This window comes from Vulpes vulpes, chromosome 12 (genome assembly GCF_048418805.1).
Source record: "Vulpes vulpes isolate BD-2025 chromosome 12, VulVul3, whole genome shotgun sequence".
Taxonomy (NCBI): Eukaryota; Metazoa; Chordata; class Mammalia; order Carnivora; family Canidae; genus Vulpes; species Vulpes vulpes.
Genome location: NC_132791.1, coordinates 124,970,254 through 124,983,382, shown reverse-complemented (window position 1 = coordinate 124,983,382; position 13,129 = coordinate 124,970,254). Strand labels below are relative to the sequence as shown.

The window sequence follows — 13,129 nt, the reverse complement described above, 5'->3', positions numbered from 1 at the left end:
AATGCCAATATCTTTTATCAGCATTATATGGCTTTGCAGACCACCATTTCATAAATGTTCTATTTTTAAGAATATCCAATTTTAAATAGACATCATCTGAGCACATTTTGATGAAACGTGGTACAGTAGGCTGGCTTTTGACTTTTCATTTGGTGTTTTTTGCTTAGCTAACATTTTTATACAATAAAAGGGAGATCTTGGAAATTTTACTGTACATAGAGTTGTGCACATGGCTTGGACTGGGCATGGTAGTGATACTTGTGATTTCTTTTTTAGTTAAGATACATCCTATGCATATCTTGTGATTTACTACTGTTAAGAGTATAGAAAAATGCCAGACACTGGAAACATGTATAACGAGTAGCAGTGATTGCTTTGTCTTGGTGGGCTGGAAGGTCAGCATTAGTATCTCATCAATGTTTTACAGTAATGTGTCAAAAATGTCTAATTTAACCAGGTACCAACCCCAATTTGAGTTTAGTATATATCTTCGTTCTGTTACTGTAGTTCTTTGTGAAGTGTTTAAATAATAGATTCTCTTTCTGTAATGTAGAATATAGATGCAAGAGTTTGTGTGTAATTTTTTAAATTGTTGGTTTACTGAATAAGCAGTATTATATGGCCTATATTTGTGAGACTTTCATGATGAATGAATTTTCAGAAACTCTGCTTTAGATTACACTAATCAGACTGCCAAGTAATTTGTTAATATTGTAGGTGCTGGAGCCAACTATAAAATTCTCAGCTAACCCTATAACTAAATATTGTTGAATGTTATTTTGATGCTCTTTCATTTTGTTTAGACAAGGTCTGAATAAATTAGCTACTGATACATTCTTGCTGAGTCTCTGCTATCTCTTGGAAGGAAGGTGATAGAGGTGAAAACCGCTCAAATGCTCCCTCAAGAGAAGTGTAGTTGTCATGCTGCCTTATAATAGTTGCATAGATGCTGCCCCAGGTCTTTTTACTTCATTCCTTACTGCTGTTACTGCCTCCTTAATACTGTTAACTGAATGGCCATGTGATACAAATTAGCTTTTGTTTTAATACTACTGTTTTTTTTTTTTTTTGTATATAGCTTACTATATTTCTGAATTCTAGAAGAATTTCAAAAGTTGTGGTAGACAACAGGAATTTGATGTAGCCAATTTGGTTACAAGTTAGAAATGAAATCCATACTGTCATTTTTTGAAATCTAAAAAGAGAGGAAAAAAGTGTGTATCAGGCCCTGTTTCTCTAAATTGCTTCCAGCTGCCTGCTTCCTAATATAGAAATATTTATTAAAAGTGGCAGGTTAAAAATTGGATTCCTAAGGCAAAATATGACTGGTTCCATAATTTTGTTAAGAACAGGAAGCATCTGAGATTTCATGTTTATGGTGGCATTTTTTTTCTTTAAAAATTTATTTGGTTTGTTTTTTTGGGAGGGGTATGGTGTGGAGCAAATAATACATATTTCCTGACTAGCAAAACAAAATAGTAAACAGCTTGGACAATTTCAGTCAACTATAGAACATTTCCTAAGGTAGCGAATGAGAAGTAAGAAATTTTCTTTGTGTTCCAACAGGATAAATGCATTCAAAAGAGTAGAAGGGAGCATTTAAGACAGTGATGGCTCTGGCTAGCCATGAAACTCAGGGATGAGGCCTGAAGTAAGGAAATAAGCAAAATAAAATACAGCTAGGTGGAAAAACGAAACTGAAATCTTCTAATTAGGAGGCAAGGAAGGATTTAAAGAATTATTAGATTGACATGCTGTAAAGAGGCTTTTTAAAATCGAGGAAAAATTTGTTAATTCTGACAAATTATTGAGGAAGGTGAATATGTTAAAGGAAAGAAACTGGTGTTTTAGGGTTTGGTGGGGGAACTTGTATCTGAAGAGTAAGAGAATGAATTGAGGAAAATAGAAACCGTATTGGAGATATATCAGAAACTTATTTTTCTGAAAGCATTCAGTAGTTAAGGTGGCAGGCACACACTCTCAGAAGAGTTTATTAGGTTAAGAGCATCTTCTGGATGGTATCCCAGGTTAAGCCTGTGGATTCAGGAAATAGGAATCCAGAAGGAGGATTAAAAAAAAAATACAGGGTAGAGAATGATTGCAACCTGTGATCCTCCATAAGCAGAAGGAGGGAAGTCCACAGAAAGCTGAGATCACTACATATCTGTGTAGTTTTTGATCAGGTGGGGGGAAAAAGAGCAATATTCAGTTGTCTGCTTTCCTGTTTAGATAGACCTGTTAAGATGATTTTTTAAAAGAATCATGAATATTTTGTAATAAATATTTTGTTACATTGCTTAAAATATTTAGTATTCATTAAACATTTTCATCACTTTATACATTAGAATTGCAGTTCACAGACTACAAAGAAAATAGTTCATGGCCTTATTGACTACAGAATAGAGATTGACATTTACTTATGGTCTGCTTCTTAACATAATCAGAAGGACTAATCTAGCTTTGAAATATGAAGAACTTTGAAAGGATATGTGGGCTCTCATCTGTATGATTTTGTTTAAAATAAACATGCATTATCTAAAATATAAAAAATTGGAAGGATTTCTAGAATGGGTCTTTAGACTGGCTTTTAGATACAATTTATGAAGTATTGATATCAAGTAATGAGACAAGTATTACACACAAACAAATTCTATTAATAGCTGTGATTCTCATCAGAAAGGAAGTAGAATTAGGGCCTTTTAATTTGAAATCGCATATTCAGTACCTAACAATTATATTTGGATGTGAAAACAGTTATTTTTAAAAACCAGTACGAATACTGTATCAGAAAGTAGAATCTGAAAAAAGTCTTTCTTAATGGGCCATGAACTAGATAGTTGAAAAAAGAATTTTGTCTAAATCCTTTTCTAAAGGTTTCAGTTTCTCAGAATAGCAATTTTCAAACATTCTTTCAAACTTGATAGAAACGTAAAAGGCACATATTGAGTCAGATTATGATGCTGTAACCTAAGACAGTTTGAACAAAAATCAACTAAGCATTGTAGAACATGAACAACAAAGTCAGGTGCCTTTTGATTTAAATTGTACACCCTTGAACAAATTGCTGAATTTATCTAAGCTTCCGTTTTCTAGTTAAAATTATCAGAGGCCAGCTTTGAGTCTGTTGGATTTGTCTTTAAGTTTTTTATGAGCAAATGAAGTAATGCTTTTATGAGCAAATGAAGTAATGCTTTTATTCCACTGGGAATTTGCTCACTAATTCTTCTTTCGAGAAATACTTACTGAATGTTTCCTGTGTGCCAAACTCTCTGTGATGCCCTGCGGATATGAATTTTAATACAAATTATCTTAATCCTCCTGGAGATTACAATCCATTAGGAAAAAGAAATCAGGAACACAAGTGATGACTCTGGCTTACTGTAGTGGTGGCAAGAATGTATGCAAAGTCCATTAACAGGCCACCATTGGTGGTGGTTACTGGGACTTGGGTTGAGGGGCACTGGTTCTCCTCGTTCTCTCCAGGTCTTGCATTTATGATTTTATTTATGCATATTTTCATGAATATGCATGCAAATTTATGCACAGTACCAAGGTTTGTTGTAGCTTGCCTTCTATTAAACTTTAAACAATGAGATTGGTAAATGTGGACATTTTGAAAAAGAAAAATCCTGTGAGATTGATTAGACCATTTTATAAGATCATGTCTATTATTTATAATTTATAAGTGCCCCTGTTTCATGCCATTTTAGTTGATCTGCATTTAAAGTTCTCTTGTGTCCTTCCCATCCCTTTCACTACACGCCTGGCTCCCCATGCTCCAGCCACTGTGTAATTCCAGGACTACTGCTTTGTCTTAAGTTTACATTTGTGGATGAGTTCTGAAAAGAGAAATGATTTCTGTAACAACATTTTTTAATTTTCATTTTTTATATATTTGAGAGTGAATGAGAGAGAGGTGTGAGAGAGAGAGAGAGAGAGAGAGAGAACACACATGTGCACACAAGCAAGGGCAGGAGCATAGGATAGGGTGAGAGAGACAAATCCAACAGACTTTGCGCTGAGCAGAGAGTCCCCCTATGGGACTAGATCCCACAACCCTGAGATCAATACCTGAGCCAAGAGTGGGATGCTCAACTGGTTGAGCCACCCAGACTCCCCCGTAACAACATTTTAGCAGGAGTCCAGTTGTATTCTAGGTGGCTCTTTATTTTTAATTGTAGTAAAATACATATAATGTCAAATGTACTACTACTTGAACTTTTTTAAATATAGTGTTGGTCAGTGTTAAGCACACTGCTGTAGTACAACTGATCTTCAGACCTCTTCCCTCCTTGGAAAACTGAATCACTCCACCCTTTAGGTGGCTCTTAATTTTAAGACAGTAGTTGGTGCAAAGATTTCACAAATACACCTTTTCTACATACTGGTGGTGGTGTTTTATTATTTTTCCCCTCCTAGCTTTATTGAGGGAAAAATTGATAAATAAAATTGTAGTATTTAAGTATACAACATGATTTTGTTTGTATGGACAATGTGAAATGACTACCGAATTAATTACCTCACAGTTAATTTTTTTTTTTGCGTGTGTAATGAGGTTGCTTAATACGTACTCTCAGTAAATTTCAAGTTTACAGTACAGTATTAACTATAGTCACCATGCTCTACATGATATCCTCAATTTATTCATCCTATAACTGGAAGTTTGTACCCTTTGACCTACATCTCACAATTTCTCTCTCTTTCTAGCTCCTGCCAGCTACCATTCTATGTTTCCATGAAATTAGCCCCCTCCTTTTCTCTTTAAATGTTCCACATATAAATGATACTATACAATATCTGTTTCTGTCTGACTTCATTTAACATAATGCCCTCCACGTTTGTCCATATTGTCACCAAATGACAGGATTCCATTCTTTCTTATGGCCCAATAATATGCCATCGTATTTGTATACCATGTTTTCTTAGTCAATTTATCCTTTGACAGATACTTGAGATTATTTTTGTGTCTTGGCTATTGTGAATAATGCTGCAATGAATATGGAAATGCAGATATCTTTTTTAGAAACTTATTTTGTTTCTTTCGGATGTATACCCAGGAGTGAGTGGTATTGTTGAGTAATATGGTAATTTCAATTTTTAATTTTTTGAAGAACTTCCAATCTATTCTCCACTGTGGCTGTGCCAGTTAACATTCCCACCAACAGTGCATGAGAGTTCCCTCTTCTCCACTTCCTTGCCAGCACTTGTTACCTTTCATCCTTTTGATGATCAGTCTCCTAATAAGCGTAAGGTGCTGTGTCATTGTGGTTTTGATTTATTTCCCTGGTGATTAAAACTCCTGGAAGAAAACATAGGAGAAAAAGCTCCTTGATGTTAGTCTTGGCAGTGATCTTTTGGATAAGACATTGTAAGCTTACAGGCAACAAAAGCTGAAGTAAACAAGGGGCATATATAAGACCAAAAATCTTCTGTACAGCAAAGGAAACAAAAAGGCAAGTTATGGAATGGGAGAAAATATTTGCAAACCATATGTCAAATAAGGGCTTTCTGAGTTGTATGTGTAGGGAACTCCAAAGCAAAAAACCCAAACAATCCAGTTTAACAAGGACAAAGGACCTGAATAGACTTTTCCAAAGAAGATATACAAATAAATGGACAACCAGGTGCACAAAAAGGTGCTTAACATCTTTAATCATCGAGGAAGTTTATTTCCTAAACGATTTTGTAAGTGGCTTTCAAATAAAATGTCAAATAGTACATCCTTAATTTATACTGTAAAATTACAATGTGTGAATTATCTTGTTCAATAACTAGGATGGTGAAGGAATGATACTTACATAGCAGGTGTTTATTTTGTTTGCTTTTTAAATCATGAATTCTATTAGGGTATAGTGATTTAGGCAATGGACATTAAGTTCATTTGGACTCTTGGGCGACAATGCTTACAGATGCTATGAAATGCCTTTGTTTTTAATGTAAGGGCTTAGGTTATAATAAGTAATCTTTAAGGTTACTTATATATTATTCACCAGGCTTGATAGTTCTTTCTTTTGTTGGTTTTCTTCATATCTATCTATCTATCTATCTATCTATCTATCTATCTATCCATCCATCCATCCATCCATCCATCCGAGTTGAGAGCATGTGCACTCTTGTGTGTATATGGTGGGTGGGGATGGAGAGGGAGAGGGAATCTCAAGCATTCTCTCTGCTGAGTGCAGAGCCATACAGGAGGCTCGGTCTCAGGACCCTGGGATCATGACCTGAGCCAAAACCAAGAGACAGGTTTCCATTTGAGCCAGCCAGGTCTCCATCACTCTTAGATATCATTTCTGTTATAAACTGTTAATTATTCCATGATGAATATAGGGAACTACTTTAAGGAAACCTAAACAATCTGATTTCTTTAGAGAATCTTTTTTTTAAATTTTGACTTGATCTCCTTTTGGTTTTGTTTTTCCTTTTTTTGCAATTATACGTTTATTGTATTCTCTAGAAGTATAATACTAATGCTTATATTAAAGTAGATGTTTTTTTTTCATTGATTACATTTTGAATCTTCTCGTAGCTAGTGTTAAAACGAACACGTGGGTATTATTCTGTATGTTGGCAAATTGAACACCAATAAAAAATAAATTTATTATAAATAAATAAATAAAATAACAACAACAACAAAATAATAAAACGAACACGTCCTGCTAGGAACCCTTGCTTTTTGGGACTGTTCTTGTTCTGTTATTTTCCAGGTTATTTGTGGCAACCTCCTACAGTTATCATAAGACCTTGAAAATAACATGATGCTTTATCAAATTTGTATTTTATGATATTTTCCTTTTAGCATTTTATTCTGAAGTCTAGCATATATGTAGTGAAAGACATGCAAATGGAAATGAAAATTTCATTTTGATGTTTTACATCTTGTCAGGAAGTCTTTCCTTAAACTCTTTGGTGGCTGAAAGTTTCATTCTTTTTTTTTTTTTTTTTTTTTTAAGATTTGTTTGTTTATTCATGAGACACAGAGAGAGAGGCAGAGACATAGGCAGAGGGAGAAGCAGGCTCCTTACAGGGAGCCCGATGGGGGACTTGATACCGGATCCCAGGATCACAACCTGAGCTGAAGGCAGGTGCCCAACCACTGAGCCACCCAGGTGTCCCTGAAAATTTCATTCTTATACCAATAATACAAAGTCTTGTAATCAAAATATGACTTTTGCCTCACAATAAGATACTTGATATTTTTTATGATTTTAATGAATAGAAATTTAAAGTATTAATGAGCACTCCCTCTGCCCCCCTTATCCAAGAGCCAGTGTTGAAACTTTTAGGAAGAGTGAAATCTGCATTTTAAGGAGTTAAATTCATTTTTGAAGTTTTTTAGTTGGGTAAATATTGTTAAGTGTGGTACAAAAAAAAATCCAGGAAATCTTATTAATTTAAAAACTGATTACACAAAGATGAAAAGTATATGTTCAGCAAAAAATGAAACAAAGGAAAACAAAATATTATCCTGTATGGCAAAAGTCTAAACAAATGATGCAGTGGGAGAAAATATTGATACAATTTTACTAAATGAAAATATTTCACAAAGTAAAAAGTAAAATGCCAGGAATTCATTAAAAATACTGGTAAAGAGTATACATGATGCATAGGAAAAAAATGCCTTTGAAGAGATGTTCTGCGGTGCTTAAAACAGTACAAATGCAAATTAAAACTTCACTGAGATATTATTTTTTCACCTAACTGGCAAATATAAAGCCTAATAATCTATTTTTAAAAATGGATATGGAGAATCAATTACTCTCAAATTTTTGTTGGGAATATTAAATTTTGTGTAACTTCTCAGGAGGGTTATTTGGAAATAGGTTTTGAAATTTGAATGCACATAGTTTTTTACTTGAGTGCTTTAACTTGTAGAAATTTATCCTAGGTAAGTAGGTGCACATTTACATGAAAGTATGTATACAAGGCTATTGATTGCAAGGATAGGTCTTTTAGTATTTTGGTGTTTTTCATATATATTTGAATGTGGGCAGAATGTCTCTGGAAAGGATATAGAAAAAGCTATTAACACTGTTTTTTTGAGAGGTAAACATGTGGCTGAAGGAGACATGAATGGCAGCTTTTTAACATGAATATGACATGAATTCATAGAACATGAATATCCTTCACAAAATAAATGAGCATGTATCACGTGCTACAGTTAATATTTTAAAGAATGACATTGAACCCAGCTAACTAAGCCTCTCTTGTAAACTGTATGCGAAATCCACCATCTGTGGACACCCCCGAAGGTACCAGTAATGCCACCATGTTTGGCTGTTTGCCACTCAGTTCAAACATTTTTCCCTCAAAAGGAAATTTTCCTTAACCTACTCTCCTCAGCCTAGACTGAGCAGGGACCCTATTATGTAGAATTCATTCATCTTGTATATTTTCCCCATGCTGATGTGGAACTCGATCCCAGGACCCCGGGATCATGACATGAGCCAAAGACAGATGCTCAGTCACTGAGCCACCCAGGCAACCCCTCTTTTTCCTTTTTTAAAAGATTTTATTATTCATTAGAGAGCAAGCACAAGCAGGGGGAGCAGCAGGCAGAGGGAGAGAGAAAAGCAGGCTCCCTACTGAGCAGGAGCACTATGTGGGGCTCTATCCCAGGACCCTGAGATCCTGACCTGAGCCAAAGGCAGATGCTTAACCAACTGAACCAGCCAAGTGCTCTTAATGTCTTCTTTCTACTGATAGAATTAGGCTCAGGAGGCTTGGGCGTCCACCTGTCTCTTTTTAGTGCTGGATCCCCAGTATGCACTATGATGTGTTGTGTATGACACTCTAGTGCATATTTCAATAATTGAATAATAATTCTCAAGTATCGGAGCAAAGCTACAGCCTGTCAATAAAATAAAATGAAATAAACATGTGTCTTCTCACCCGTATTGTAGTTTCTGTTCTTCCTTTCTGTGGCTTCCCTCAAACAAGCAAACTTAAAAAAAAAAATTTTTTTTTTTTGGAGGAGATCACAGCTCCCTTTTAGAATCCATGATAAACCATAAAGATGCAAATAACCCCAAGTTTTGTGACATAATTTCAGTGGTTTCATGGGTTTCAATAAGGCTCTTGATGTGGACCTGCATCATCCCAAGTTCCACTTCCCAGGGTTGGTTTTCTGATGGACTTTTTTCTATTCTGACAGTTTTGGGTATTTTTGCTCTGTGACTTTTTCTCTTGTTCCTGGGACCAGGCTTCTGTGTTTTATTATAAAAAGTTTTTAACATAAAAGTTAAAGTGTACTTTTGGACACCAAAATATCCATCACTCATATTCTACAATTAACCTTTTACCATATGCCTTTTACCATTTAATTCTTCATCTATCCATTTATCACTCTTTTAAATTTAATGCATTTCAGAGTAAGTTGCCAACAGCATTACATTTTCTTCCATATACTTGAGCTTGCCTGGCATTCATTAAAGTTCAGTATTTGTTTACAGGACTCTCTCTCTCTCTCTCTCTCTCTTTTTATAGGACTCTCTTGAGGTAGAAATTTATGTATGGTAAAATATACCAATCTTAAGTATAATATTTGAATTTTGACAACTTAAACATCTATGTAACTCAAACTCCTGTCAAGGTATAGAGTATGACTATCACTCCCAGAAAGTTGCTCCTCAGCATTTTTTTGTTTTTATTTAAGTGGTGTAACTTGCTCCTGTTTGTTATTTTTACATTGTGATGATCATCTGAGTTTTCACTATTTAATCAGCATTCTCTCTCTGGTGACAGAATATTAGCCAACCCAGGATCTTTAAGAATTGACCTAACTCTAAAACCAAGAAGGTCAAGTAGGAGGAATCAGTGACACAGTTGCCAACCATGGTGGCTGTGTTGGTAGTGCTGTTTCATAATTGTCTGTGGGGAAGAGCAGGGGCTGGGGGTAGAAGTAATGGCTGGGCAGAAGGAAGTGCAGGGGGTGTCTTATTAATGCCCTGTGATCACAAGGTGACCTACAGGTGGCAACTTAATCTCAGTTGACAAGCTTCCTATCACCCTGTTTTCTTTCAATTTAGAAGTTTTACTACCACACAACTTACTCAGTTACTCTTAGAAGTAAGGAAATGAAGATTGTATTATTTTCTAAAAGAGAATAATAGTAATATATCTCAGAGTAGAGTGGTGGGGAGAGGGTTATGAGGGGATGGACAGAGCAATTTAGGGTCCTGTGCAACTAGGACAGGCAACATTCATGCAGTCAGAGCTGGTGGGATTGGGGGATAGAGGAGATGGGATATCCCATGGGAAGAAAAAAACCTAAAACAATTGTATTTCTTCTCATAGAAATCTTGGGGGGGGCACACACAGTAATCGTATCATATTGATGTCTCTCTGTGATATAATAAAAATTTGACATTTGAGAAGAAATGAATCTTTTCATAAGCATTTTATAGATTTAAAATCTTAGTATGTTTTTAAATTTGAAATGATTTGTGGTCTGAGAAATAAGCTTAACTAGATAGTATAGCTTGCATGCCTTAAGAACCAGAACTATAAAAGCAGTATTAGGAATACACATATAACAGAACCATTGGTGTCAAAGCAACTTTATTGTGCTTAAGTTATCATATTGCAGATACACTAGCTGATTTTCATAATAAGTATTATTATCGGGAACCCTGGGTGGCGCAGCAGTTTGGCGCCTGCCTTTGGCCCAGAGCGCAATCCTGGAGACCCAGGATCGAATCCCACGTCGGGCTCCCGGTGCATGGAGCCTGCTTCTCCCTCTGCCTGTGTCTCTGCCTCTCTCTCTCTCTGTGACTATCATAAATAAATAAAAATTAAAAAAAAAAGAAAAAAAATAAGTATTATTATCTAAAAATATAATGTATTGATAGCTTGACACAAACCTCTGTTTTAGTAAGTGCATTGTTTTTTATTTCATTGTACTTATTTTTAAGCATTTTTGATACACTATCAGTATTATTTGCCTTAAGTGAGTTATTCTTTGTATATATACTTATTAGCATAACATCACAATCATAGCTAAAGTATATCTTCTCGAAGCTTATGGTAATTCTTGTTTCCTAAATCAGTTTTTCCTTCCTTACTTTTTCTTGGGTGGCTACTTGTAACACAGAGTTTAAAAACTAATCAATTAGGAAATTCAAAGTCCAGAATTTTGCAAATTAAACCTTTGTACAGTTAGCATGATCTTTTTAGGTAGTGTGAAATCAGTACATAACAGTGGTATTTGTGGTTTATCGACTACTACATTTTGTGTGTTTTACATTTATTAAATTCTCCAGAACAACCTTATGAGATATAGATATTTTTGAGGATACTCCATTTATAGGTAAAGCACAGTAACTAAACTTGCTCTTACATAGCTCACAAGTGGTTGAGCTTGAATTCAAATCCATTTTCTTAACTATTGCCCAAAGACTTCTTCTGTCTACTCATCTGGTGGAGGCTGCCTTAGATTGGTTTACTAACCATCACCTATGGTAGTCCTGGATCTAATGTAAGGAGTATAATGCAAATTCCCCTAGGTTGCCATCAGTGCAGGCTGTGGTCTGACCTGGACAGCTCCCCATTCAGATCATTCATTCATCATTCACTTAGCATCAATAAGCAATGACTCTGTATTTTTAGTACCTTGTTTTGGTGGTTTTAGGACATTAGGTGGGTTCTGATCAGTGTATCCTGTTAAAAGTACTCTGATTCTATCTCACCTTTGGACACGTCTTAGTTATCAAAGGTATTTCCCAGTGTTCATATAATGAATTACTGTAATGGGAGGAGGAATGTTGAATTGCAAACAATGTATTGCAGTAATTTTGCTCTCCAGGTAAACATTTTCCTATTCTGAACATTTAAGTTTGTACTTGGAATGAAAGCTATTTATAAAATGTGCTCTGTGTTATAGCTTCAAGGTAGCTTTATTTATCTTGAATGTCCATTTGTTACATTTTCATGTAGTTTCTGGTGCTTCAGCATTTTCAGGGTAGCATAGTTTTAGTAATAGAAGAAATTTTAAAGGTTACTTATGTCTAATATATTTTTCTTATTTAGACGTAAGTCCCTTTAGCACTGGGGGTATCATTAGTTAAAACGTCTGATAACTTGGTCTCTGGACAGTATTTTTGGTGCTTCTTATTAGCCAATGAGCAGTAAATACATTTAATTTTGGAAAGTGTATTGCAGACTTAAATAGCTGATATAAAGCAGCCATTTAATCATCTCTCTTTTTGTACGTTTTCATACAGAAAAAAGAACCTTCTAAATCCAGTGTCAAGAAAAAAGTGACAAAGGTTGCAGAAGCAAAAAAAGTAATGAAGAGAAATTTTAAAGTTAATAAGAAGATAACATTTACTGATGAAGGAGAGGTAAGATTCTTAAATGCTTCATTTCTGAGGTACCATCCAGGTATTGTAAAGAGTCTGACTCTCTTGCTGACTTACATTCATTAATGAGAAAAAAGAAAATGTTTCTTTAAAGCAGTTCTTTTCACTGTTGTCTTAGGCATTTTGTCAGCTGTACGTCTGTAGGTAGGAATGCCTCGCTGACAGTAAACTGCCATACTTTTGGGTGCTAATGATTACAGAGTTGGTTTTGAACTTTATAAATTCCATTTTTACGGATTAATCTTTCCCTTTAGGGTGTCTGTCAACACTATCTGTGGCAACAAATACAAGAATAGTAACACAATTACTTGCCACAGCTGCATTTTCTGGACTCTAAAAAGTCTCTGCTTCACACACATCCTCAGTTTACATGCTGTGTCGGCATGTTTCTTACTGGCCAGCTCTGAGATGGCATTTCCTGCTTCACACGGGTGCTGGGCTCTCACTTCACCCTTACTTTGGTCTTGGTGTAAGTACATACCCGCAGAGTAGGAGAAGGTCACCACTTGCGGATGGCTCATGGAAACTCCCTCTCTTGAATCACAATGTCATCTTTGTTTTTAAACAAGAGAGAGGTCTGGAAAGTCAGGTGACTGATCTGAGGAGTGATGGTGGTTAGTGGTCATAGTGGGATTTGCAGAATAGCTGCTCTTGGTTTTCTCTCTCTTTACCCTATAGCCTTTCCTGTGCATCCTGGTTGAGCACACAGCTCTCTGTGCCCTCTGCCCCGCCATCATCTCATTTTCCTTGCCTTGTCTTTTATTTATTTC

At 35.5% G+C, this 13,129-nt stretch overlaps 1 protein-coding gene across 1 annotated transcript in view; it reads left to right on the top strand.

The window, feature by feature from the left end:
• Nucleotides 1-13,129, top strand: part of DDX10 (DEAD-box helicase 10) — a 252,620-nt gene that overhangs the window by 126,857 nt on the left and 112,634 nt on the right. Inside the window, exon 14 of the mRNA XM_026006796.2 lies at nt 12,222-12,341. Within this exon, the coding sequence (XP_025862581.1) occupies nt 12,222-12,341 (120 nt within the window). The remainder of the gene's footprint in view (nt 1-12,221; nt 12,342-13,129) is intronic.